Raw genomic sequence first — 25516 nt, forward strand, 5'->3', positions numbered from 1 at the left:
TTTGCAGTACCTTTATCTGTGGTGCCTACAGTGGGAGCTGGATTCGTCATTTGTCCTGCATTCACTGAATTGAGTTCTGCTTGGGGGCGTTTCATGTGTGTAATTTGAGCTCACCAATAAGGGATGACACTGTTTATAAAGACTGTGTTGCAGGCGACTTAAAATTAGGAAAGCATTTCCCTTCAGTTTCCTGCAGATGGGCGTCATCTTTGCAAATATCAAGGGAGAGGCAAACGGAGAGGGAGAGAGAGAGGAGTAAGGAGAATATCTTTTTTTGTTAGTATGTATTTAAGGATGATGGGTGTGACAGAAATGATTTGGCCTAAAAGTATGTTGCCTTCCTTGCTTGGGGATGGAAGGAGTCTGCTTTTGTATTTATTTAAGGCAAGTCGTTAGGTAGCATGGACAGTATTCCTGCTGTTTTAGGGACAAGGAAAAGTACATCTTTTCTGTCCAAAATAGAGTTTTGAAGTCACTCTTAATACTCTTGAATAAGAGAACCAAACACCTCCTTTCAAGTGGTTGGTTTTTTTTTTTTTTGTGTAAGTTATTGGAGCAGAGAAAACATGCTCAGAGTTTGATGGTGAGGTTGAAGGTGGGGACTTGGCTGTGTGTCAGGTAATTTATAGAGGGCACCCTTTCTTCACTGCAAATCCATAAGAACCCACATTGTGTGACTGAGATTTCTTAATCATTTTTTACCTTACTTTTAGTGTGTGGACCAGATAAGTGATACCATTGAGAGCTGGCAGGAGAATTCCACAGTGTTTTTCCAAATTGCTTTAACACCTTCTGTAAGGAACAAGTGAGTGACTCAAATCTTAGCTCCTGCAAATAATTCTTTACCATCCCTGCTGTGCATTGCAGGGGTTGGGAGATATCTTCAGTGAACATGGAGCAAAATCTTGTCTACAGTGGGAAATTTTGAATATTTTTAGCACCTTTTTAATATGAAGAGGTTTGGCAATGCTAAACTATTAAAAGCATGTTCAGACTTCTGAGAACTTTTAAGGTGAACATGTTATAGACACAGAACCAGATGAAGAGAGTTCTTTAAACCTCTTGCTTTGAAAGTGCAGGGGCAGCTTCAGTGTGTCTTTCACTAACAGTCTTCCCTAGGAGAGAAATTTCTACATTGTTACTTGCTATGTCATGTTGTTGCTGACTTGTTTCCCCTATCACTTACATAAACCAGCAGGATAAACAGGCACCGGAAATGACTGGGAATTGTACGTTGTTGGAGGATGATGTTAAGTGCCCGCTGCTGTGAAAAATACTCAGTTCAACTTTTTAAAGAAGATTTGACTCCTTCTGCTTGTTTTGTTGTTTTAAGCATAAAGGATAAGTTTTTCTTGTAACTTTGGAAGGGGAGGTGTGGAATCACTTCAGAAAATTCATTTTTCCTTTGAACGCCCGTTCCCTGCTGCGTGATTGTGCTGGAATTCCTCTATCAAAAGGGTTGCTCTGTCAACAATTACCATGATCCTTGTCTTCATCCCAGCTTTGAATCCACTGGGCTATTGAATAGGCAAATAAAACCGGCTAGTTCAGGAAGATGAAACAAAGTATCTGCCTGAATTTCTAATTTCATTAGAGGGAAGAAGAGACATGCAGACATCAAGAGGAGGGGATGAGTCTTTATGCTCACCCCCCTGACACGACTGAATTTGCAGGAAGATCAGCTGAGAGCAAGCCCCAGCCTTGCTGCACGGCCCTTCACCTGCAATGCAGTGCTGGGCAGCTGCAGCTGGGTGCTGGAGGCAAATCCCTCTTCTCCTTCACTCTTGCACAAAGCTTTGCTGCATTTGAGGAGAACCAGCCCCTCTGCCTGCTGCTGATGTCCCCCTCCTTCCCCAACACTGTGGTGTCTGATTTTTGATGGCTTTTTCGAAAACTATTGGGCTGTCTTCGGGAATATTTTTATCCATGGGAGGCCGTGCTTCTTGCAGGTAGGTGCCCCTCTCTAATTTTGTCTTGTGAATTTGCAGTTCTTCAGGGAATAAGGACTTTCGGGAGGGTCTCTCTAGATGTGGATTCACATGAATTCCATAGAAGACCTAGCATTTTGCCTTAGCTTTGCTGTTCCACATTGTTTTTCTTAAGTAAAATATTGCTATATAGTTGTAGAGAGACCCTGCAGATCCAGTTCATTCTGATGATTAATTAGCACAATGAGAGAGCAAAAGGAAAAGGTGATCATGGTGTTCTTCTGTAGATCAGAGGTGGCTGTTAAAAAAAAAGTACCCTAGAACACTTGTTTTTTAATGTGTAAACAATCATTTAGTATAGGATTTTTATGTACTTTATCTGCATTTTGCAATTTTGACAACAGCTGTTTGAGCTGTCATCTTTAAATACTGAGTAAGGATTTTTCGGCTCTCTTTATCAGCCTTTTGTGCCTTTTAGAGTACTGTCTTTGTGAGCAAAGCAGATGAGGTTTGTGCTTTTGTATATCATTAGGTATTAACACATTCTGCACTGATTAATTCTGTCTTAATCTGTATCTTTGGCTGACATGGTCATTTCAGGGGAAGAACAGGGTGGTGTGTAATAACATCAAACAAATTTTCACAGGGAGGCAAAGGAAAGGGATATATTTTGGAGGTGATTTCATGAAGGAAATAGCACTGTAGAGATGTGTGTGACCTGAATACGGCTTTCTTACATTACTTGGTATCATAGATTCTAATGTAGAAGTGAAACGCTTTTGGATCCCCATGAAAGACTCAGCTGCAGACTCCAGGGTGTGTCGTGTGTGAGACTGCCAGCAGCAGGATTTGTCAGCCCCTTAGGAGGGGCACAGAAAGCTTCCAGGAGAATGGGCTTTAGTGCTTCCAGTAACTTCTTCCTCGATGCATGAAATTGCTATTATTGAGAAGCACTGGGACTGCAGAGTGGCGTGATGTGTCTGTCTGCATCACTGCCACTTAAGGGGAATTTTCTTTTGAGTCCTTTTTAATCCCCTACATCCTGTGCAGTTAAAAAAGTGACAATCCTGAAGCAGCACTGGGGAGAATTACTCTTTACTACTCACGCTATGTGTGAGGTTTCTGTCTTAAAATCTTTCTGTCCAGTTCCTGTTCTCTTTACCCTGTCTATAGGATTTGTAGTCTGTGAGCATCTAATCTCCCCTTCAACCATTCTGTCCATGGCTATTTCTTGCCTTTGATGCCTGCTCTTAATTTGGGGATAATGCATGACTTTATTTGTATCTCAGTTGTCCCCAAAGGAATGCAGCAATTTTAAAGTTTAAGACTTTCTGCGTCCCCTAATGTAGGTTTGCTTCTTCCTACACCCGACCTATAATTCAGTCACAAAAAAGTCTAAATGCTAAATATCTCAGGGCTGGATCAAGCTGCAGGGTTGTTAATAAAAGTCTCATTAGCTTGGCAGTCTTTGGTTTATGGTTTGAGACCACTAAGCTGTTCTTGAATTTAAAAAGTCAGGAGGACTTACTGACAACAGACTGAAAGTAAGTGTGTGGTGGTGGGTTGTGCCTGGAATGACCTTTGTGGATCTTCCTTGCTTAAATGAACTTCAGTTGTGGATTTTAAGTAGCTACAAATTTAGTCATCATCAGATTGGAACGCAAGATTTCTCCCTTTTTATGATGTTTAAGATGGCTGTAGTTTGAATGTGTTAGCAGTGTATTTAATGTGTGAAGTCTCAGCAGAGTGCATGTGTAGTAGGTCAGTGCTGAACATTCATTCTACTGTATGACTATTCCAAATGGAAATCCTACATTTCCTCCATGGATTAAGATGAGTTGGTACAGCCCTGATACGATGTGCAGGACTCCAGCTCAAGGTCTAAGTTGTGAAAACTGCATCTGAGGGCCTGCATATGCTGCTGGCATTTCCACTGGGTGGGCAGTTCCTCTTTCTTGGAGCAAAATGAGCTGAATTTGAAAGAGGGTGCTGGAAGGCACCGGTGTTATCTGCTACTTCCCTGCAACAATAGTTTCAATACAAGAAACTTCCGCTAATTCACTGCCGGGGAACTCGCTGTAAAGAATGTTATCTTGTGCTTCTGTGTCACTGCTGCAATGAAGTTTGCTGCCCACTTCTTTGGACAATTCCAGCTTTTTTTAATATCTCATGCTTCTAAAGAAAGAAAACTTAATGTTGCTATCTTGCAGTACTTTGCCCTTAAATCCTGCCAAAGCAAATGGTCTCATAGGCATTGTTTTCATTATAAGTGTTTGCTTTGTACAGAAGGATCTTGAATCTTTGTAGGCATGTAATCATTCCCTGTAATGCTTTGTAAAGTAAATAAATTACCTGATTTTGGTGTTACCCTTTCATGAGCTGATTGGCTGTGATCAGTGTGATGCCATGAAGGAGCTGAGACATGGAAGATGTTTTATTTGGGGGGCACAGCCTGAGTGTGCGAGAGCATGGAGGTGGCCTTTGCTGACACGGCCTTCACAAGCAAGAACTCAAGAGTAGCATATTTGGTGAAAAGTTAAACACCTAAAATGAATGCTTTTATTTATGAATGTGGGAGTGAAAAACCTCCACCACCTTAGTGCCTGATTCCAATCCCTCTGCAATCACAAGCTCTCAGGAAGGTTTACTGAACATCTGCTCTGCGTCCTCTCACTCTCCGTAGTTCAGACAACTGTAATAAACTTTGGATCTTGAGTAAAGAGATGAACTAAAAATGCAGCCTGCCCCTTGAGAACAGGAGAAATAAATGCCAAGAGTAGGGGCTCTAGTGTTCTAAAGTGATAGAAGCAGAAGGACTGTTAAATATTCATTTGACCTTGAATGTGAAAGGAACAAAGGGCCACAAGTTCTAAAGCAGTGGTTAACTTTTTTTCCGAAAGAGTAAAAACTAATTGATGTTAGTCTTTAAAATAAAATTCCTCAACATTTAAATTTTCAAGTTTTACCTAGGATAACAAAACATAAACCTGCTTTAGAAGAGTTCTCACTGAATGAAAAGCAGAGAAGAGGTTCAGAGACTAATATTTTGGTGCAATCACTAAACTTTTAACTCTCTGTCTTGTCTGGACTTTTCTTGGTTCCACTAAAAAAGTGGGTCTAGGGCATTAAGGTGCATTTCTCACTGGTATACAAAAAAATTAGTTCTGTCCACTTTGATCTTAGCTTAGAAATAAAAGCACTGAAATGTGAATAGCTTTTCTGAAGGCTGAATATTGCATCTCCTCCATCCTCAGCAGTCCTTCATATGCTGTGGAAGCTGCAGACTTGAGGAGTAATGTGTGTGAGACATGCAGTGTGTTCTCTTTCAGACCCGACACCCAGCACCGGGGCCCTGCTGCCCATTCCGAGAATGATCTTCCAGAGCAAGAGGAGGAAATCCTGGGATCAGATGATGATGAGCAAGAGGATCCAAATGATTACTGTAAAGGTGAGCAGTTGTCTGTTTAAGATGCAGGATTTTCAATGCAATCAAGGAATTCCCTCCATTTTCCATTTGCTGTAGAGAATGAAAATAGGCTCCCTCTTACATTGGGTGTTTTGAAACTGCATGACGATAATAACATTTTTCAAGCCAACATGAAATGGAGAAAGTGGTCTCCAAGTTTGCCTCTGTTATCAGTCAAGATTTAAGTTGCAGAGCTGTTTTTAATGCATAAGTTGAAAGCTGTTAACTTTTTCTCTGTACCAGTGGGCTTTCAATATTGATAAAGAAAGTAGGCATTTAATTCTTTTTGTATTTTCATTGTAAAAAGGACACTTTCAAATCCTTTTCATATTCTTTGGTTTTCTCTTGAAGATCAGATCATTATCTTGATATCTATTCTTCAGAAAAATTTGTTTCTGCAAATAGCCTTCCTCTGTTTCTCTGAGTATAAACTAAATATAGGGCAAATGAAAACACCAAATCACAATTCCTTCTCTTTGTTCTGTTTTCTGCCAGTTCCATCTTTGGCTTTTCATGTTTTTGCTTCTGTGATGGAATCACCTTGTATAGTCAGCAGCTTGAGAGATATGAAGGGTGCAGAGGAGACTTTCCTGTTTTCAGTGGCAGAGAGCCTTTTGGTCAGGAAAATTGCAAGGAAAACTTTTGGGACCTTGGCTGCAGTACCTCTTTCATGTTACAGGGTCAGAGCATGCAAAAGCAATGCTGATATTTAGCTGCAGGATTCTGTTACCATCACAACCTGTGTTTTCCAAAGGTGGTCAGCCTAGCAGACTTCAGGTGTTTTCACTGAGGAAATATTTTGTGATGCTGCAGTGATTGTCATGCTTGTTCCACACACCTGTTCTCTGCTTCTTGTGTTTTTCCAGGGGGTTACCACCTTGTGAAAATAGGAGATCTCTTCAATGGACGCTACCATGTGATTCGGAAGCTTGGATGGGGCCACTTCTCCACCGTGTGGCTGGCTTGGGACATCCAGTAAGTGTTCCTGCTCCAGCTGGTGTTCCAGGCAGGAATACACAAACCTGAGCAGAAAACATCCTTTTAGATAAACACACAAAGCATTAGCTGTCCACATCCTAGCACAGAAATTTCTCCTGATATTGTTCATGCAAGTGCGTGGGAGGGAATTAACAGGACAAACCATATCTGTTGGAAGAGTTGTGTTCAGCAGCCTCTGACCTATTATTCCATATTTTGAGAAATGACTAACATGCATCTTTTTTTTAAAAAAGACTCAAAGGCAGTCTTTGAGTGTTTAAACCTTATTTTAGCATGATGCATTAAATAAACTCTGTTGCATGCAAAAGAACTGGGATAATCCTGGAGAATAAGTTCTTTTTATGAGCATTAACAGTTCCCAATTTACTTGCCATGTGTGCACAGAGGGAGGAGATTTGTGGCAATGAAGGTGGTGAAGAGTGCAGAGCACTACACAGAAACAGCACTGGATGAAATCAAGTTGCTGAAATCGGTGAGTGCTTGAGTTGGGCTCAATTTTTTTTTACTCTTTTTTTCCATTTTGGGGGGTTTACATTTGTCACGTGCTTGATATTTCCAGATCATCAAGAATTTGTGTGCAGTGGATCTGACTTCAGAATAACCTCTTTCTCTGCAGGTCCGCAACAGTGATCCAAATGATCCAAGCAAAGAGAGAGTTGTTCAGTTATTAGATGACTTCAAGATTTCAGGAGTGAATGGTTCCCGTATCCTTTTGTGGAATAAAAGCCAAGAATTGCAGAAAGATGGGAGTTGCTTGGGCAGCTGTCCTGTTTTGGCAAGCAATGCCCAGGCATCCCTTTCCCTGCCCAAGGAAAGCTCCTGTAGAAGGATCTGCCTCAAAACTGCCTGCTGAGCTCAGATCCAGAGCGATGATTCAGTCTGGCGTAATTTGTGTCAGCACGGCTTGGTTGTGCTTTTAATGTTCTGCCACCAATTTGTGAATCAGGACTGAGTGGCTGTGTCAGAGGTACCTTCGAGGTAGAAGAGCCCATCTATCTCAACTCCTCAATTTTGCAAGCAGCCTGCTAATAACCTGTTATTTCAGTAAAGCAGAATAGCATGTTAAAATCAGTAGCTGAGAATAGCGAATGAGCCATCAATGAAAATAAGCTTGGTATCTAGTTATGGAAACACCTTACTTTGTAATTTATCAACATTGTTAGGATGTTTGAAGTGTATTGCTTTGACAGTGGCCTGTAGTTCTGGGAACAGCCTTCTCATAGGCAGTGATTTGTAGCAAGTCCTAATAATGGATCCTTAAAATTTGAAAGTTGGATTTTTGTGCATTGTTTTCGCTTTGAGATAGCTTAAATTTTATTTCAATGAGAATTGCTGGGCTGCTTGAGAGAATTGAGCTGTAGATGATAAGCAGTAGACCCATAATGCATTTTCTAATGCATAACTTTTTTTTCTGAATAAATGTTGATTTGAGCTTGTATTCTTCCATTCTTGTGAAATGTATGCTTTCTGCCAGTGTAGATGAAAAGCAGCCTAATAAACTCATAGACATTTGGCTTCTAAAACAAGGGCATTGTACTGAATATGTCACTGGAGTGATTGTAGCTGTTGAGATCTTAGAGCTAAAAAGCAGATCATACAAGTAAAGTTGAAATCCAGGCTTGTCAAAAGTTTGTTTTGCTGGTAAAGAGGCAAAGGAGGGCAAAGAAAGTTACTTAATTGTTCTGAAGATTACTTACGAAATGGAAATTGTATTATCTTTTCAGGTAATGCTGGTACAAAAAGATCTGGCATCGAGTTTTGCCTGGGGCAAAAGCGTAGGCTGTTCCAAAACATACAGAAATACTAATGTCCATTTGTGCAACTGGCTTCCACTCAAGGCAGGAGATTGCTGCTGCTGCAGTAGGACCATTGTGCAGCTCCATCCCTCTGTATTTTTTTTTTTTATTCTATTTTAGATAATGGCACTGTTGTGTAGGATGATGCTGTTGAGGAAGGCAGCTTTTTCAAGCTGTGTCAGAACAGGATTAGGGTTCTTTAACATAAAGTGCCCAAGTGGTATGGGTTTCTTTCGATCCTCAGTCCTGGGAATTCAGGGCTCCTTGGGTCTGGATGTCTGGGTTTTTCCTTGATTCAGTTCCAGATATCTGTATGGTGTTTGAAGTTCTAGGGCATCATCTCCTGAAGTGGATCATCAAGTCAAATTACCAGGGTCTTCCGCTCCCTTGTGTCAAAAAAATCATCAAACAGGTAAGTTCCAGTTCTGACTGCACTCCTCCCCTTGACTCAATTAAAACTCTTTCACTAATCTTTCTCAGATCCAAGGAAACAAAAGTTAAAAATCCCTGGTCCATTCATGCAGCAAAATATTCTTGGGTTAATACTTCCTTTCTCTACTGCAAGCCCCTTCTGCTGCAGATCGTGGTTTTCTGACACTTAAATCATGATGGTTTTTGCTTTTAACCACTTCTTACCTCAGTCATTTCTCATAAGTGAAGTATTTTTTTAAAGCTGTCACAGTAAGCAAAGTGCTTAATGATGGGAAGAGCAAGAGAAACTGGTTCTCCCTACTGGGTGGTTGCCTAAGAAGAAACACCTTTCTACATGGGAGGTGCAGGGGAAGGAGGAAAGTGTAATTTTATTGTAGAGTATTAAAATCAGATTTTCACCTGTGGCAAGTTAAGTTATGAGGGTAAATAGAGTATTTTCAAATGGTAGCTACAATCTGTATGCAAATCTCTTTTTTTTTGTGGAACTCGGTAGTAACCACTGGTCACATCAGCTCTAACCTGGAGTATTCTCAAACACACAAACCCTTTCAGGTTCACTGGCCACCCTAGGCACTTATGCATTTTCACTTTGCTCTCAATTAGATTGTCTCATGGTTGACTTCCTTCTCACTTGCCTGCAGGTTCTTCAGGGTCTGGATTACTTGCATACAAAATGTCGAATCATTCACACAGATATAAAACCTGAGAACATCCTGCTGTGTGTGAATGACCAGTACATTCGCAGGCTGGCTGCAGAGGCAACAGAGTGGCAGAGATCTGGGGCTCCCCCACCGTCTGGCTCTGCAGGTGATTTGCCTTTTTTCTTTGTTTTTTCCTCTGAAAATTGATGCTGTTTCCCCCACATACCCCTGTATCATCACTAAGAAAAACTTCCTGAGTACAGTGGAACAATAATGCAAGTAACCTTTGAAAAGCTGAGTGTAAATTGTGAAATTAGTCATGAATTGTAACTCAGGGATGACTGGGAAGGCATTTTGTGTAAGAAAACAAGAGGGAGGATAAATGCACACTGGCACCTGCTTTTAACGACAGCTGATCTGGCACTGGTGAAGTCAGTCTTATGTAGCACAACGTTGATGCACTCAGTATAGAACTGGAGTGAAAATGTGGCAAAATACTTCTCACATTTCCTTCTAAAGTTTATTGCCTTTCATTGCACGGTGCTGGAAATGCATTTGACGAGAGTTTCAACAAGATGATTTACCTGTTGTCCATTTGCAGAAGTCTGAAAAACTGCAACAGAAACAGCTTCCTTGGCATGCAAACACTCCTAAAGATCTGAGGGCAAATTTCCTTTTATTCCTTGTGTTCCTCCTCAGAATATCCATCTGTAGCAATGTGTACTTTTCAAAAGCCACTGTAGTATGTATTGGAAGGCTCTGTCAGTCATAATTTTACAACACCAACATTGAGCTGAACTGATCATGGCATATCTTAGCTTAAGGAAGCTCTCTGAAGTTTGGTATTTTAATGCTCTGATTTGCATTTTCATTTGGGTAGGATGCATAATACATGCAGTAAATGAAGCTACGTGACAGGAAGTTTAAGTCTTTGATATCAGTCAAGCAAGTCTCCTGTCTGAAAATTGAATAATACATTTGCTCATTTAATGTTTCTATCTTTTTTTTTAATTGCTGTGTTTTTGTAGAGAAATGAGCCTTCAAAATCACATTTGCTGATATAATTAAAATGTTGTTAACAAACCACGTAGGAGAAATGTACCTTAACATCAGAATGCAGTTGCAGCTTTTGCATATAGCCATACTGATTTACTGATCTTCCTTTCCCTTTCAGTGAGCACTGCACCACAGCCAAAACCAGTAAGTGTAATAGCTTTCATCTGTAAGTATGCATCTACTGATAGTACCTCCTGCATTGTTTCATAATCCAGTCAGCATTAAGAGAAAGCAATCTCATATCAGAAGAAAAAATGTGATTTGTGTTTGGCATAGGCATCAGGTTCAACGCTGTCTTGGACTTGTGAATAGTATTGGCTCCTTTATCACCAGAACAAGGAGTCCTTGTGGTGATCTCAAGGTCTGTTCTGAAAGTGACTATTTTATGGAGTCTGAGATCCCTCACTTGGAGAATAATGTAGGTTTTTCAGGTCAGGGCAAAAATGCACTGATAAAAGCCTTAGACAAGTGGTTCAAAACCCAGAATAGCTGCTTTTTATCTGGGAGAGGAGCTGTCTCCAGCATTTTCATCACAGACTGCTTCCTCAGCTCTAAGATAAATTCAACCTTGGTGCATTTTAAATTTATTGAAGTATAAAATGTTAAGTCCAATTTCTCTGCTTGCTTCTGTGTAGGCTGACAAAATGTCAAAGAATAAGAAAAAGAAGTTGAAAAAGAAGCAGAAACGACAGGCTGAGTTGTTGGAGAAGCGAATGCAAGAGATAGAGGAAATGGAGAAGGAGGCAAACCCTGGGCAGACACAACCTGAAGAGGAGGAAGAAGCTCAGACCCCTCTGGAAATGCTCATAAAAGTCAGTCCACCAGAGGAAAATGTCAGCAAAAAGCCAGGTATGGGCCTAAAGCATTGCCAACATGGAATGGACAGTGTTATCCATTTACTTGTAGGTATGAGGAGGGAGTACCTTTAGCAGAGGTGGCTGTTGTCGTTTCACCTGTTTGCATTGGGTTCTGTCCTTCTAATGAGACTGGGAAATCTCCTGTTACAAAATTAATGAATTACTGTGTTCAGTTACATTTAGACTGCCCCCTTGAACAGCTTCCACCTGTTTATTAAGACATATTCTGCTACATTCTCATTTTCCCCCTCTTCCAGCACAAGCCCTTGGACAGGAGCAATCTAATCTCATGGAAAGCAGCGTGGAAAAACGTGCAAGAGAAATCAACTGCAACGGAGTGATCCCAGTGACGGACTTCACAAACTCTGGGAATGAAGGGTCTGTGCGACTTGAGGACGACCTTCACAATGCCAATGACTGTGGCAATCACCCTCACACACAGAAGGCTGAGAACTTCCATAGCTGTAATTACACTCAGCACAACAGTGACTCAGAGAACAGGCCTCAAGAAGCAATGTCGGACTCGTTTGTGCCCTTGGCCCCAGAGGATTCCATGGTGTGTCAGCCCACGTCCAACGAACAGCAGGCATTCAGTGAGCAGATGAACAATTTTCAGGAAAGTATCAGGACAGAGATCCCTTCAGAGGATGAGAATGAGAATAACAGCCCAACAGACAACAAAGGTATAAGAAGAACCTTGTAAGAAAGGGCTCCTCGATGTGGGAGATTCCTTTCCAACACTTCATCATATTAATAGAAATGTGCATTTTTTAGGCTGAAGTAATCAGAACCACTTGTTTGAGACTTCTCCTGCCAGGAGTAATTAACCTGACAATCACACTCCAAGACATTTGCTGTTTGTAGCTGCTAGTTGTAGTTGTGCTTCAGTTTTGACTTTTGAATGCATAAGTATTCCTACTTTTTAAAAACACCTGTACATTTGGTTTTCAGTGGAGGAGCATTTCCTCTGTTGAATCAGGTGTTGCTTATGTGATATTCATTAAGTCTACAGATTGTCACTTGCTGTTAAATTAAGGGATTGGTACTGTTCAGTGTGTTCTGACAGTTTGGTTCTTAATAGGGAGCAAAGATAACTTCTCTCAGTTACTCAAGATGGGTAAATGTTTTCCCAGAGCTGAAAATGCAGCCTGAAACAAAGCTTATACAGTGTAAGGAAAAAAACCCCCAACTTCTTTAATCCTTTTATTTGAATATGATTTTCTGCAGAGTGGAAAAAATGTGTCTTGTAGGCTTAGGAGAAAATAAGACATGATGTAGTGTACAGCAATTTAAACACATTCCAGGTGTGTGTATGTTAAAAATGTGAATTGGTAAAATTGTCCATTTTTGCCTCTTTGTGTCCATGCCAGGTGATACATGCTTGGAGAAGGAGGGTAAAGCTACCATTTGTACTTATTTTAAAAAGTATTCCAGCATTTTCTTGCCAGAGTACCACTAGGGGAGTTATATGGATGAACAGTAACGAGAAATTTAGATTTTGAAACTTGAACTGCACTTTGCTGGATGCCTTTGCTAGGTTACTGACATCTTTTGCTTCTCATAGCCCTCTTCCAAATTTCCAGCTTTGAACTCTCCCAAATTTTAGCTTTAAAGGTACAGCTGGATGTCATTTAGTGACTTAATACTTTTACTCTCCATCGTGTGATTCAATTTTCCCAATATATCCTTTAACTCTTGTAATTGTGTTGCAGCAGTGAGTGATGGGTATGTCAGAAAGATGCTGTAACATGGGGACTCTTCCTTCAAAGATTTAGGAAGGCTTAAGGGGGGTTGTGAGGCTTGTTTTGTTTCTGGCAATGCCCTTATTTCAACAGGGTTTTTTTAAAATACACACAGGCTCTGCAAAAAATGCTGGGAAATAGTCACTCTTGCATATGCTCATTTATCCTTCTGCTTAATGACACCAGTTGGGTCTTAATGATGTTGTTGATAGTGCAGAGTGATGCTCATTTTTATACCCAAGCATCAGGGAGGGAGCAGTTCTGATCCATAAGAAAAACTTCCTGGCTGGGGAGAGATTGATAGGATTTGGGTGACAGATGGTGACACTGCTTATGTAGCTTTAATCAGCTGTTGTACACATTGCCTCTAGGAAAATCAGCTGCTGGGAATTTCCTTCTTAATCCTCTTGAGCCCAAGAATGCAGATAAGCTCAAAGTGAAGATAGCTGACCTAGGAAACGCCTGCTGGGTGGTAAGTTTAGTCTTTTCACATTGACTGTTTAAACCTGCAGATTCAGTCAGTTTGCCAAGATGGAAAATAATCTGTAAAGCAGATCCTTAGACCTGGCTGTGAAAGTTTGAAACTACGACAGGGAAAAAAGAGGGGGAAGCAAGGACACAAAGGAAGAAATGGTCCTCTAAACACGAAATTTCAGTCCATGCTTTGGGTGCCTCACGGGTATTGATTCCTTTTAATAGGGCTGTGACCCATGTCACATTACAGTGTGTAGAAATCTGCTCATGTGAAACTGCTGAAGGAGTTTGTAGCTCTCCTGGAGACTGAGAAAGTTGCAAACAATTGCTCTGATGTGCTGGTTTTGTAGCTTGTCAGACCATTTCAGTGCATTCACGAGCACATGAAAGAGACTCACACAATAAAGCTCCCAAGATTTATTCTTTGATGGTTGTGCTGTGCCGCTTTCAAATGTTTGACATTTCAAATAGAAGAACTGTCTCTTTTTACTTGGCTTCTAAAATGGCAAATTACTTCAGATCTGTTGGGAGGGATGAGTCTCAATTCAGAATTGCAGTCAGGCTTGCAGTGCCTGGCAAGGTGATTTCTCACATTGCTGTTGCTTATCTGCTTTAAGGTAGCTGGACCATGGCCTGTCTGCCAGGACTGGGTAGGAGATGCTGCAGAGTCTTTCTTTATTCGATTTTTGTGGCTTGCTTTCCTCTAAATTGCCGGACTGCTTCACTTGAGGAGGAGTATCTCATGTAGAGCATTTAAACAGCACTTGCAGGAATATAAGGAAATAGTTAACAAGGATGTAAAATGCAGCTGAAATGTAACAGCAATGAGCTTTGATCTACTCTGGCCTTCCAGGTTGTTGATTCTCCTCTTCTAAGCAGTCTTTAGCTGTTTAGTAAAACATTTCTTCTCTTTAGCACAAGCATTTCACTGAAGACATCCAGACAAGACAGTACCGGTCCCTGGAGGTGTTGATAGGGTCGGGGTACAACACCCCTGCTGACATCTGGAGCACAGCCTGCATGGTGAGTTCTGCCAGCTGGGGATGTTGCTCCTCTGTGCTCTGCCCTCTGAGCTGCTGGCAAGAAACCCTTACAAGTGTTCAGTCAACTCCCAGACTTGCTGAATAATATGTTTCCACACCAGAGTTGTTTTTTTATTTATCCTTTTTCTCCACATGTGGCTTTCCTTTTGAAAGTTTCATTGTCCAGCATCAGCAGATTTCAAGTATGATTGCACTTTGCCATCTTGCTCTTTGGAAAAACAAGACAACCAGGCAATTCTGGATGCAATATCTTTTTATATTAAAAAAGAAGCCTTTCTGTTGCATCTAGCATTGTTTCACAAGTGCCTTCAGTATAATTTTTAATTTTAATCATCCTCTGCAGGTTTGGAATCAATGTTTAAGCTGAGTAATGCTGAGATGAGGCTGAAGCTGTTCCTGTAACAGCTGGCAAATGTAGAATGTGGCAATGAAAAGAAATCAGTCAAGCCAGTTACTGCATGTGCCCCTTCTTTGTCTCCATTCTGTGTTTTCTACAAACCAAAGCTTGGTTTTTATAATTTAAGTTTGGAAAATATACATTTTTGCTGTCTTGGAAAATAAGTTGGGATTTTGATGAATGTGGTAAAAGAAAATGCAGTAGGGTCATGTTTTCTCTGCAGAACATGTGGCCAGAATTACACAGTGTGCCTGACTCAACTGTTTGGCACCAGCAGGTCATAAAGAAAACTGAGAATACAGAAGGTCGGAGTACAAGTGAAATATATAAAGGGTGAATGTGTTACAGAATTTAGAAGTGGTGAGTTGAAATGAGTGCAGATGTTTTTCTCATTTAAAATGTGTTTTCGTCTCTACAGACAGATGTTCAGAGATTAACTGTTTGAAAAACAAATGAAAACTGGGGAGAGGGAAGAATCCCAAAAAACTCCAAGCAAACAAAACAAACTAAAAATATCCAACCCTAGAAACTATAGCTTGGACATGGTGTTATTTTTGCAAAACTCTGACGAGGAAGAGCAAAGGCTAAGCATGTGAAATACCTTAACTTTGTGGTCAGCTGGTGATCCTGCACCCAAAATTCATCCTATGACGTTTTTAATGCAGTTTTTGAAGTGTTGCAAAGTCACTGCACATTTTAGGCTGTAATGGAGTATTTAAGATTATAGCTGTTGACAGAGTTTTGCAGGTTATTCTTTCCCACTGCTTTGCTTCTGGCCCACAGAGATTTGCAGAGTCAACCTGCAGTACATCTTAAGAGTGTTTTGAAGTGATTTAATGTGCTCATTTCTGTTTGTTTAGGCCTTTGAGTTGGCAACAGGGGACTATCTATTCGAGCCTCACTCTGGGGAAGATTACTCACGAGATGAAGGTCTGTTTGTCTCTGCTTTTCCTTTTTAAAATGGGACTTGAAATCCAACGGTTGCCTCTTCAAAATGAGCCTTCTCTTACAAATTTACAATGCAAAAGCTCCTTGCAAAAAGATAATTTACCCAAATCAGCAGCAACTGTGCTCAAGCCTCTGCAGTAAAACACAGTGCAACGAAGTCCATGTTCTTGTTCTGGTGTTCTGCATTCCTCTTGCTGCTGGATTCTCTACCTTGTGTCTCAAATCGATTGTGCCTCAAATTGCCCATATCTGTTTTCTTCTTTCCTCTTGTCTTCGTTGCTGCTTAGTGTAATCTGGTTTCAGGTGCATCTCCAAAGTAATTTTTAAGGGATAATGTCTTTATCCTTATATCCCAGAGCATGAAAATAGCATAGAGATGTTTTGTGTGGATGAATCTCATTGTCTTTTTGTGTTTGGTTTTTTTTTTTATTTTTCACATGCAGATCATATTGCATTGATCATAGAACTTCTGGGGAAAATACCTCGCAAGCTCATTTTGGCAGGAAAGTATTCCAAGGAGTTTTTCACCAAAAAAGGTAAAAGGAAACAAAGCAAATATCACTTATCTCCTCATCCCTTGCCCCAAATACACAGGAGTATCTTGCTGGAAATGCCAGTTAGAAATAGATGCCAGCAAAGATGTATCTTTAAGTCTTTCCTTTGTTTTATGAAATGCTTTATCAGTAAAACTGCAGCTAAATGTAAGGCATTCTTGTCTTACTCCTAAAAGTATCCTACACCCCAGTGCTCAGCATCTTGGTGTAGGTCAAAGGCAGCAGGTAGAAAAACAGCACAGTAGATGTTCTGTCAAACTTGATGTGGTTTTATTTAGCTGATCTCTGTCAGCTAGAGGTGAGGACTCACTTTTGAAGGCTTTTCTAGACAGCCTGACTCCATTTCTGGCATGCCAGGCACCTTAAATAGTGCCTGGCATCATGAGCCATGTTGCTCAGAACACAGAACATTATCATAAAAGTCCTGAGTACCCCAGAAATGTATTGAGTCAAAAAATTAGGTTTTGATCTAGTTTATTAATTCTTTTTATAAAAACAACCCCTTCTTTATTAGTAGTTTATTGATTTCTCAAACAGTGCTCCATGCATTGCATGTATTCCAGACTCAGTGGCACAGTTTATCTGTCATGTCAAGCAGCATAATTGGTAATTTAATGAAGTTAATATTTGCTGATAGGAGAGCTGAAATAGCAGGGGGTGAAAAAAGAACCCTTTGAGGAAGTACATTTCTATAACAGGCTTCTGAAGCAGATAGAAAAGGGGGTTTAATATAATTGACTTGTCCCTTCAGTGTGCCCTAGCACTTTTTATTTCCTTTGAACAGTCTCTTGAGCTCACTCGGTCATGTTTGGCTGTTCAGCCAATTTTATTGAGCTGCTCTGTTCCCCTGTCTTGCACTTAACCCGTTTGTCTTGGGGTTTCAGGTGATCTGAAGCACATCACCAAACTGAAGCCCTGGGGCCTTTTTGAAGTGTTGGTGGAAAAATACGAGTGGTCCCAAGATGAGGCAGCTGCATTCACAGACTTCTTACTCCCTATGCTGGAGCTGATCCCAGAGAAACGAGCTACAGCAGCAGAGTGTCTCAGGCACCCCTGGCTTAACTCCTAGAAGCTTCCAAGCAATGCCACAACGTTATACTCTGGTTTACAGCATAGCCTACACACCCAGCTGCCCTTTCCCAGACCCAAATTTCTCCTTGTTCAGTTTCAGTGTGGAGTTCTTCCTTCAAGGCTTCCAAGATTTTAGATAAATCTAACCCGTTCTGCTGAATTTGTTTGTGTGACTTAATGGGGACTCTCCTCAGCCAGTGGGCATCATCCATGTTTTTCCCTTGATTGGGCTTCACCAAAGACTAATTAACTAGAATCAGAGATTTTTCCTCAGTCTCCTCACTGTTAGGCACTGTGTGTGACAGATGTGAGCTCACCCGTGCTCAGATATCTCCCTTAGCTAAATTCCAACCCTCCTGTCTTCCTGTGAAGATCTCACTGACTCAGGAGTCAATTTTCCCACTGTTGATCCAGTAGCTACTGATGGGGTGAGATGTAACAGTTGGCATCAAGGTGGTGCCAGATCCTTGTTAGAGCAAAGACCTTGAAATCTGCCATCACTCTCTAAGTGTCTACTGTTTTCTTTGCTTTCCAGTCACAACTTTTATTTAGTACTGCTTTTGAAAGAGCTTTTTAAACCTAGGTTTTAGTATCCTTTATTTCTTCCTCCAAAGTGCCCTGTCCATTTACTTTTTCTCCTTCCCTGTGCCCTTGATAGTCAGAATAGTTTCTGGACTTGGTGACGTTTTCTACTTCAATGCCTGTGACTTAAAGGTGACAAGCAAAATAAGCAAAAGCTGGAACTGACTAAACGCACAACCCTCAGCCAACAGATGGGTGCACCCTCAGCCTGCAGAGAGAGCCTTGTTGCAGGCAACTCTTAACATGATAGCGAGCCATAAGTTTTTGGGGTTTTTTATCCCTTACTGGCACTTTTTTGCCGTGCTTGAGGTGGTATTCATGAGAGATTGGCTTTCACTGATGCAGTCTGCTGTGACTTTTCATTTTTTGACCATTCACTTTTTTTCCAAGGAAAGGGTTGCAGCGCCTGTATCACAGCCAAGCTGCAGCTGTGGACTTTGAAAATCAACACTTGAAGTTCCAGTGTAAAGATTTCTTTTAATTTGCTTCAGGTGCAGGCCTTCAGAAATAACTTCCCAGGATGGGACTGCCTTTTATTTTCTGGGCCATTAGCACAAGAAGAGAGCTAGCAGAAGTGGAAGAGAACTGACTTTTCCACGTAGATACTGGATTAGAAGCTGTTTCTAGAGTTACCCCAAATAAAAAAATGTTCTATGGGATTTCTATGTAAGCTTCTCAGAGGGGGTTTGGACATAATGGGTTAATTTTAATTAAAAGTTAAATCACTGTGGCATTTGATAGTTCTATGATGGCTTCTTCTAGACTTACCCATCCTGTTACAGATTCAGTGCATCCCACTCTTCTCTAAGCAAGATTTGGCAACGTTGAGACTTCAGAGACACTTCCTTACTCTGGACCAAACAGGCCTTTGGATTTGTGGTGGTTTGCAGAGGATAGAAGTTGCTGGAGACCGTGCAGATGCTATCCAAGACAATTTCCATTGCCAAAGCTGCCAAGACCACTGTTATGTGTCCCTTCTGTGTCTATGTTTGGGAACTGTGGTTTGTAAGGATCATTCACTCACAAACGGGGCCATTTAATCCACTTGAACAGAGTTTCTCCACTTCAGAGCCCAATTTGGCTTATTTATGCAAATCATGCTGCATGTTCCTTTAGTGGTAGATCAGGTTCTCTATGCATATCATAAAAAAAAGAAAGGCAGGTACCATACCAAAAAATGTTTTTAACTGCTGAATTGACCTTTTCTTTTGGTTTTTTCCTTTCATCTGGCATTTTCCAGTTGTGGGTCACCTCTGTATCTGTTACAGGAGGACTGCAGACAGTACTGGGTTCCAACTTTCTGTGAAGATACATTGGCAGGGCAAACAATTCCTGCAGTCTTGAAAGCTCACCCGGTCCTGCCTACTTGAGACTGGCTGATGAAGGAACATTTCCCAGAAGGGGCCTGCACTCTTTGACTCTTGAGAGCTCCTGCCCATCCTTCCTTCCCTTCCCTCTGCTAGTCCTGACTGGAGGAGGGGTTTTTTTTACCATGATAGCCAAGGCTAGAGCCAGCTTGTGAGTTGAAGACCTGCAGAAGCAGCTGTCATGATTCAGTCTTGTACCGTCCGCTCGTTCACTAGGGCTTTGTTCCATTTCCAAATTGCCACGAAGTGCTCACACTAAAGGATTTGTACTTGCTGTGTCAGTCTAAAACCTGAAGGAAAATACATTTTTATTCTTTCTACTTGGGTGCTTTGTCTTTTTTTTTTTTTTCCCTTTGTGAAAGCCCTACAATAAACAGATTATTTAATAACTGAGCCCTAGTCTTCATACGTTCCCCTTATAATTCTGAGTCAGGGGCTCAGGGATGGAATTTGTTCCACTAGTGAGCACACAGTTTTCGTTTCCAGAATGAGGTAGGTAAAGATTTTGTTGCTGGTATTGTGATCCATTTTAAAAAGGGGAGAAGAGCAAAAAATAGGACAACTCTGCTGGATTTTTTCCATTCTAAAATATGTTTTTCTTCAAATCTGTCATACCTCTGCTGCCTTATCTAGCCAAAAGTCTCAATAAAACCTTCCCAAACACTTTTTTTAGAGGAAAGCCTAAAACTGGAAGGTATTTGTTAGAACTGAACTGAATTGACTGCTGCAGGAACCAGTAATTTACAGCAAGTAAAAATGAAAATTATAATGGAGGCTGATTTTGGGTCCTGACCAGGTAAGAGCTGCTTTGTCCTCTGCAGAAATGGGCTGTGCCAAGGGCTGCCATGGATGGGTGTTGGATGGGAGAGATGATGGGTAAATCAGATGAACTGGGTGATGCAGGGAGTTGATGCTGACTGGAACCTGCTGCTGTGCTTTGTGGGTGCTGTTCCAGGCCTGCTGCAGCCCAGCATGCTGGTTTCTGGTTTTGTTGTTTGGTTTTCTTTTTTTCCCAGAAAAGTGCCCTTTTCCAGAGGTTGTGTTTGGTTATTGTTGCCCAGAGCAGGAAAGTGATTCATGGCTGAGCTGGGAATTGGCCTGTCATGGTATTTTTCCAGTAAAAGAGCAGCCTGGGACATGGCAGATGTTTTCCTCTGCCCTCAAGAGACGAGTACAAAATCCAAAACACTGATGTTTTGGTGGTGGTTTTTTTAATTCATAAGTAATTTCCTCGAAAGAAGGTGTACAAACCCTCCAAAAGCAGAAAATTGCCATCCTTCCCCTCTTGTCCCTCTTGCGGATGGACTCAGAAAATCTCTTACGTCCATTTTGGGCCCCTCCAACCAAATAAGCTCCACAAGAGCTGTGAGCCAAGAGCAGCCCCATGGGTGAGGAAAACAGCTGCAGAAAATCCACAGAATTTGGTAAGTTTAGGCTTCCTAGAAGAGTCACTTCAAAGAAAAGGGCTGATGGAAGAAGAGCTCTGGATGTCCCTGGGAACAGAAAGAGTAAGTCAGCTGTTGGGAGATGGAGTATGGCTTCAAATTTTATGCTTGTTTTGTTTTACACAAGGCTTTGTGCTTTCCCAGTTTTGGGAAGCAAAGCAAAGACTATTTCCTCTAACCACAAATAAAAACAATGTGACTCCAGCACCAAAATCAGCTGTCAGCCCCTTGGTAATCAGAATACAACAGTGACATCGTGGATGCTGGGAATATGAAAAATCTGTGTGGGTTATCACTTACGTGGTGATCAGCTCTGTCAGTTATTTCCCTCTTCTGTAAAAACAGAAAGAGAATTGCAGAGTTAATATGTAAACCAGAAAGCATTGGGTGTGTTTTGCAGGTTTGTTTTCAAAAAGGAATATGTTTAAAACAGGATGAGGAGAAAGCCCCAGAGGCTTGGGAAAGGTAATCTGGGTGAATTTGGGCTCCTGCCTTGTTCTCCATCAATTTTCTGCCTGCTCCATCCCTACAGAGCAGCGTGTGACTGTGGCAGGGAGGAAGCCACCCACCATCCACCCAAACAACAGCAGTGACCTGTGGGGCTGAAACGCTGCAGTCGGAGTGTTCTCTCTGCACTCACCTTTCTCCTCCACCTTGAAATCCAAGGGGAGGAGGTTGTCCTGCCGGTTGCCCAGCACAAAGGCCAGGAAGGAGAGGATGAGGGCGTCGAGGATGCCGATGATGCACAGGATGTAGGCCCAGCGCACGGTGCAGGCGCCCAGCGTGTATTTGTCTGTTTTGTCCCCACACATTCGCCTCACCTCGCTCGAGTCCCAGCCGTCGGGGTAGATCAGGCAGCCGATCATCAGCCCGGTAGCTGCAGGGAGAGGGGGACATTAGTGCCCACCAGCTGCTGCTGAGCTGATACTGATGCCTAAGATTTTTAGCTTTTTATGTTTTTTATATATTTGTAGCTTTGTAGATTGCTAAGCATGGCTGTAGCTTCTACTAGTTCTCCTTTCTTTACTACATTTAGGAATAATAAGCTAACCTTATAAACACATTCCTAAAAATGGTTTAGTCTTATTCCAAGAAGAGAACCAGCTACAATGACATTCTGTTTTCCAACCAGAACCTGGAGCAGACATAACAGAAGTGGGGCAAAAGAAACCTCTAGACTGCTTCCAGTGGGTCAGTGTGGGGTCTGTAGCTCAGACCCAGGAAGCCCTGACCGGTCCGGAGAGATGGTCCTGTGAGGAACCGTCTCCCAGGGCCCGTGCAGCTTTCTCTCGGCCACTGGAGTGCCTTTGCAGAGAGGTGCCTGTTTCAGCAAGCTAACAGCTCTTGAGTGATTTTCAGCTAGTGATTTCAGCTCTTGCTCTGTGAGGCAATCTCCAGGCCAGACCAGGAAAGAGAGACGAGAGGCCCGTGTGGCATTCCTGCATAGGTGGCTTTATTGTCCTGCACCCACGAAAGGTGACCAGTGAGAGGCTCGCTCTCCCGACTGAGCTAGCCAGGCTTCTTTTATGGGGATACAGAGGTGGGTGTGAGAGGGTAAAAGCCAATGGGTTACAAAGGATCTACATAGGGTCTCCCAGAGGATCGTGGTTCTGTGTTGTCTCTCGCCATAACTGAAAGTGCTGCCTTTTCTAAGGGGATTCTGCTGGGAGGTTGTACAATCTCTTTATCAGCAGGCCTCCCTCCAGGGCAGGGGCTGGGCATACCCCACAGCTCAGGACCCCAGGAATTATTACCTAACCAACTAACCTTTTAACTGGACAGTATATGATAAGTATACTAATTGATTAACCTTATAAAAATTACAATTACTGTACCATGTGTGATTTTTGTTGTGTACCTGAAGGCTTTCAACTAAAGGCTTGCTTTTATATTCACTCCAGTTGGAAAGATCTATGCTGTTTTCCAGGCATCAATACTGAAGAGGAGAGAGCAGCTGGAGGAGCAAACATCATGCTACAAACACACCAGGTACCACAGACTCGTCCCTTGAAAGGCCCTGTGGTTGCTCATTCCCGTGGGCTCTGCTCCACAGGCAGGGAGGAGCAGGATCCAGGCTGTGCTGCCTCCCCACAGTCAAGGACGTGCTGTACCAGCATCCCTCATCACGGCGTTGCCTGGGCAACATCTCTCCTGCCTCTGCATGGAGCTCTGGCTGTGTCACTCCAAGGAAATACTTTCTCCAAACAAAACTGCAGTGGGTTTAGTCTGTGCAAGATGGAGAACCTGGCTAGAGCCTTGCAGCCAATTCCAGCTTAGGGTTTGCTAAGGTAGAGCTGCCATCAACATCAGCTTTGCAGGCAGATTAATTCTGCTTGTTCAGCTGTGGTGGTTCCAGCACCAGCTCCTCCTGTGACTACTCTCAGAGCTCACACACAACCTTGAGAGCTGCTCCAGCCTGGCCACGGGGTCCCCAGCACCTCACCTTTGCAGCTTTGCCATGGCACCTGCAACAACCTCGGTGCCAGCAGGTTGCTGAAGGGCGGCTCATGCCCCAAAATCTCTGAAGTGCCTTTTTGCCCCCCTCAAAGAAATTGTATTTACTGGTCAAGAACAATGCCCAGGCTTGGGATGAGTTCATCTGCAAGGTTCTGGGACGTGATTAAGAAAAACTCTTTGCATCCTCCATTCTTACATTGCTGCAGAGCATGGAAGTAACTGGTGCAGATGTGAGGCAGTCCCTGACTCCTCTCACACAAGAAATAACCCAACCCCATGGTGGGAGCTCTGGACAAGCAGATGTTTGTCCCTCCCCTCGTGGACATCTGCAGCTTCCTGAAATGCACCCTGCCTCACACCACTGCCTCTTCTCTGCCACAGGGTGCTCAGTAAACCAGAAACCCCTTTCGGGGCAGCTGTCTTGTCCTTTGCCAATGTTCTCTTTTTCCTTGGCTTGGGGACAAGCGAGCAGCAAGGCGCACAGGCAGCGTCCTTGGTCTGCAGAGAGGATTCCTCTTAATGGAAACGCAGTTGGTTTATTCTATATTTAATTAATCTTCCCTGTAACTAACCAAGAGGAGTTACACAGAGAAATGGGGAAGCGGGAAAGAAATAATTTCTGTGAAAATGCACCTGGTGCAGAGCAAAGGCCAGGAAATTGATCCTCTCTTAGCCTGCCCGCTTTTTAAAATAATTCCTAAAATGCAGCAGTACCTGTCCATCTGGCCAGAACTGCCTGTGACCATTTCCTCTTCCCCCATTCGGAACAACAACAACAAAAAAAGTAAAAACCCCAACTACCACAGCAAAGCCTTTCCCTGCTCCAGCTCCCCAGGAGGCTGAGCTGCCCCAAGCTTCTTATCTAAATCTTTGCTTGAGCTCGATTCTTTAGCTGGGAACTGAAGAAACCCCGATGCCACCTCCCACGGGGTGTCAATGGGGGCTGTGGCCAGGGCTCGCATGAATGATTCAGGAGCAGCAAAGCGCTGGGTTGCCTTTCAGCTGAGGCTCTGATCAAACACGGGAGTTGGGTTACCAGGTGTCTCAAGTGCCTTGGGAGAGAGAGGGGGAAAGCTGGAGATCCACCGGGATGAGCAGAAAAGTAATAAAATGAGAGTGGTGGTACCAAATCAGTCAGTCAGTCCCCTCCTCGTGTTTCATCTTCCTCGTCTGTAACTCCCTGAGCTCAGGGAGTTACTACACTGGCCCAGCAAACGTCATCACTGTCTCCCTGCTTAATTCCTGCAGGATTCCAGACACAGCAGAGCGCTCTGTGTCCTGGTTTTTTTTTTGTTTTTTTTTTTTGTTTTTTTTTTTGGTGTTCTCGAACTGATCCTCTGAAGCCTCCCTGCGGCTGAGCAGGAGCAGTGGCACTGGGAGAAGTGGGGTAAGTGGGGCCACGAGGTTTGGCGGCAGCAGCAGCACCCGGGGAAGCATCACCCGACATGCGGTGAGTTTGCTGCGTCTCAGCTGCTCTGAAGGAGTCTTTTACTAAAAACTCCCCACTGGTAACCAGTAAGGGGGAGCAAAGGGCATGGAGGTGACACTGTTGTCTCTTAACTGGCCACCCCACCCCCCCAGCAGAGTCGAGGGCAGAAAGGGAAAAGGATCGGCTCACGGGCAGCCCCCCCCGCGCCCCGTGCATCTCCCCAGCGCTGCTCACCCGCTGCCAGCTGCATCCAGGCACAGACTTTGTAGACGGTGGCTGCGTTGCAGAAGAAGAAGAGGCTGAAGCAGAGGATGGTGCCGATGATGAGGAAGGTGGAGATGCCTACGAAGAACATGGCAGTTTTGAAGGCACTGGAGGGGATGGTGCCGAAGTCCAGGGGGCTGCCCTTGCAGATGAGCTCACCGGTGAGCGCGTTGCCGATGCAGTAGGAGAAGAGGCCGAAGTAGCCGGCCTGCGGCGTGTCGATGCTGTCGCCGATCCAGTAGGGCTGGATGAAGGTCACCACCATCAGGATGGAGAAGCAGAGCGTGAAGAGGGCCCAGAGCACCCCCATGGCCCGCGCATTCCGCACGTAGTTGGTGTGGTAGATCCGGGCCGCCTCCTGCGCCGGCAGCAGCTTGGACATGGCGGGGGCAGCGGCTCCGGCCCCGCTCCGGCCCCGGCCCCGGCCCCGCTCCCGGGGTGCCCGCTCCGGCCCCGGCCCCGCTCCCGGGGTGCCCGCTCCGGCCCCGCTCCGGCCCCGGCCCCGCTCCGGCCCCGCCCGGCGGCCGCGGGGGCGGCGGGAGGCTCCGGCACCGGCTCCGGCACCGGG

At 43.3% G+C, this 25516-nt stretch overlaps 2 protein-coding genes across 3 annotated transcripts; one reads left to right on the plus strand and one right to left on the minus strand.

Moving 5' to 3' along the window:
* The first annotated feature begins 1237 nt into the window (after positions 1 to 1237).
* Positions 1238 to 19673, plus strand: SRPK1 (SRSF protein kinase 1). The gene is made up of 15 exons (XM_042013794.1): positions 1238 to 1949; positions 5258 to 5376; positions 6261 to 6369; positions 6778 to 6865; positions 7010 to 7097; positions 8495 to 8601; positions 9263 to 9428; positions 10437 to 10462; positions 10954 to 11167; positions 11433 to 11858; positions 13289 to 13389; positions 14307 to 14414; positions 15692 to 15761; positions 16223 to 16315; positions 17218 to 19673. The coding sequence occupies exons 1-15, from the start codon at positions 1879 to 1881 to the stop codon at positions 17400 to 17402; spliced, it is 1971 nt and encodes a 656-aa protein (XP_041869728.1). The 5' UTR covers positions 1238 to 1878; the 3' UTR covers positions 17403 to 19673.
* LHFPL5 (LHFPL tetraspan subfamily member 5) lies at positions 16791 to 25470 on the minus strand. 2 transcript variants are annotated; one of them, XM_042013796.1, is made up of 5 exons: positions 25108 to 25411; positions 24919 to 25026; positions 21439 to 21675; positions 21099 to 21131; positions 16791 to 20846 (listed from the first exon to the last, which is right to left on the minus strand). In XM_042013796.1, the coding sequence occupies exons 1-4, from the start codon at positions 25328 to 25330 to the stop codon at positions 21115 to 21117; spliced, it is 585 nt and encodes a 194-aa protein (XP_041869730.1). In that variant the 5' UTR covers positions 25331 to 25411; the 3' UTR covers positions 16791 to 20846; positions 21099 to 21114. The 2 variants fall into 2 exon arrangements, with proteins under 2 accessions (XP_041869730.1, XP_041869729.1); XM_042013795.1 differs by having other exon boundaries at positions 24919 to 25470.
* Positions 25471 to 25516: the final 46 nt, after the last annotated feature.

Source organism: Corvus kubaryi, unplaced genomic scaffold (genome assembly GCF_017639235.1).
Source record: "Corvus kubaryi isolate FWS band 111438036 unplaced genomic scaffold, C.kubaryi_AGA036_p1.0 split1-37355, whole genome shotgun sequence".
In the NCBI taxonomy this organism is placed as follows: Eukaryota; Metazoa; Chordata; class Aves; order Passeriformes; family Corvidae; genus Corvus; species Corvus kubaryi.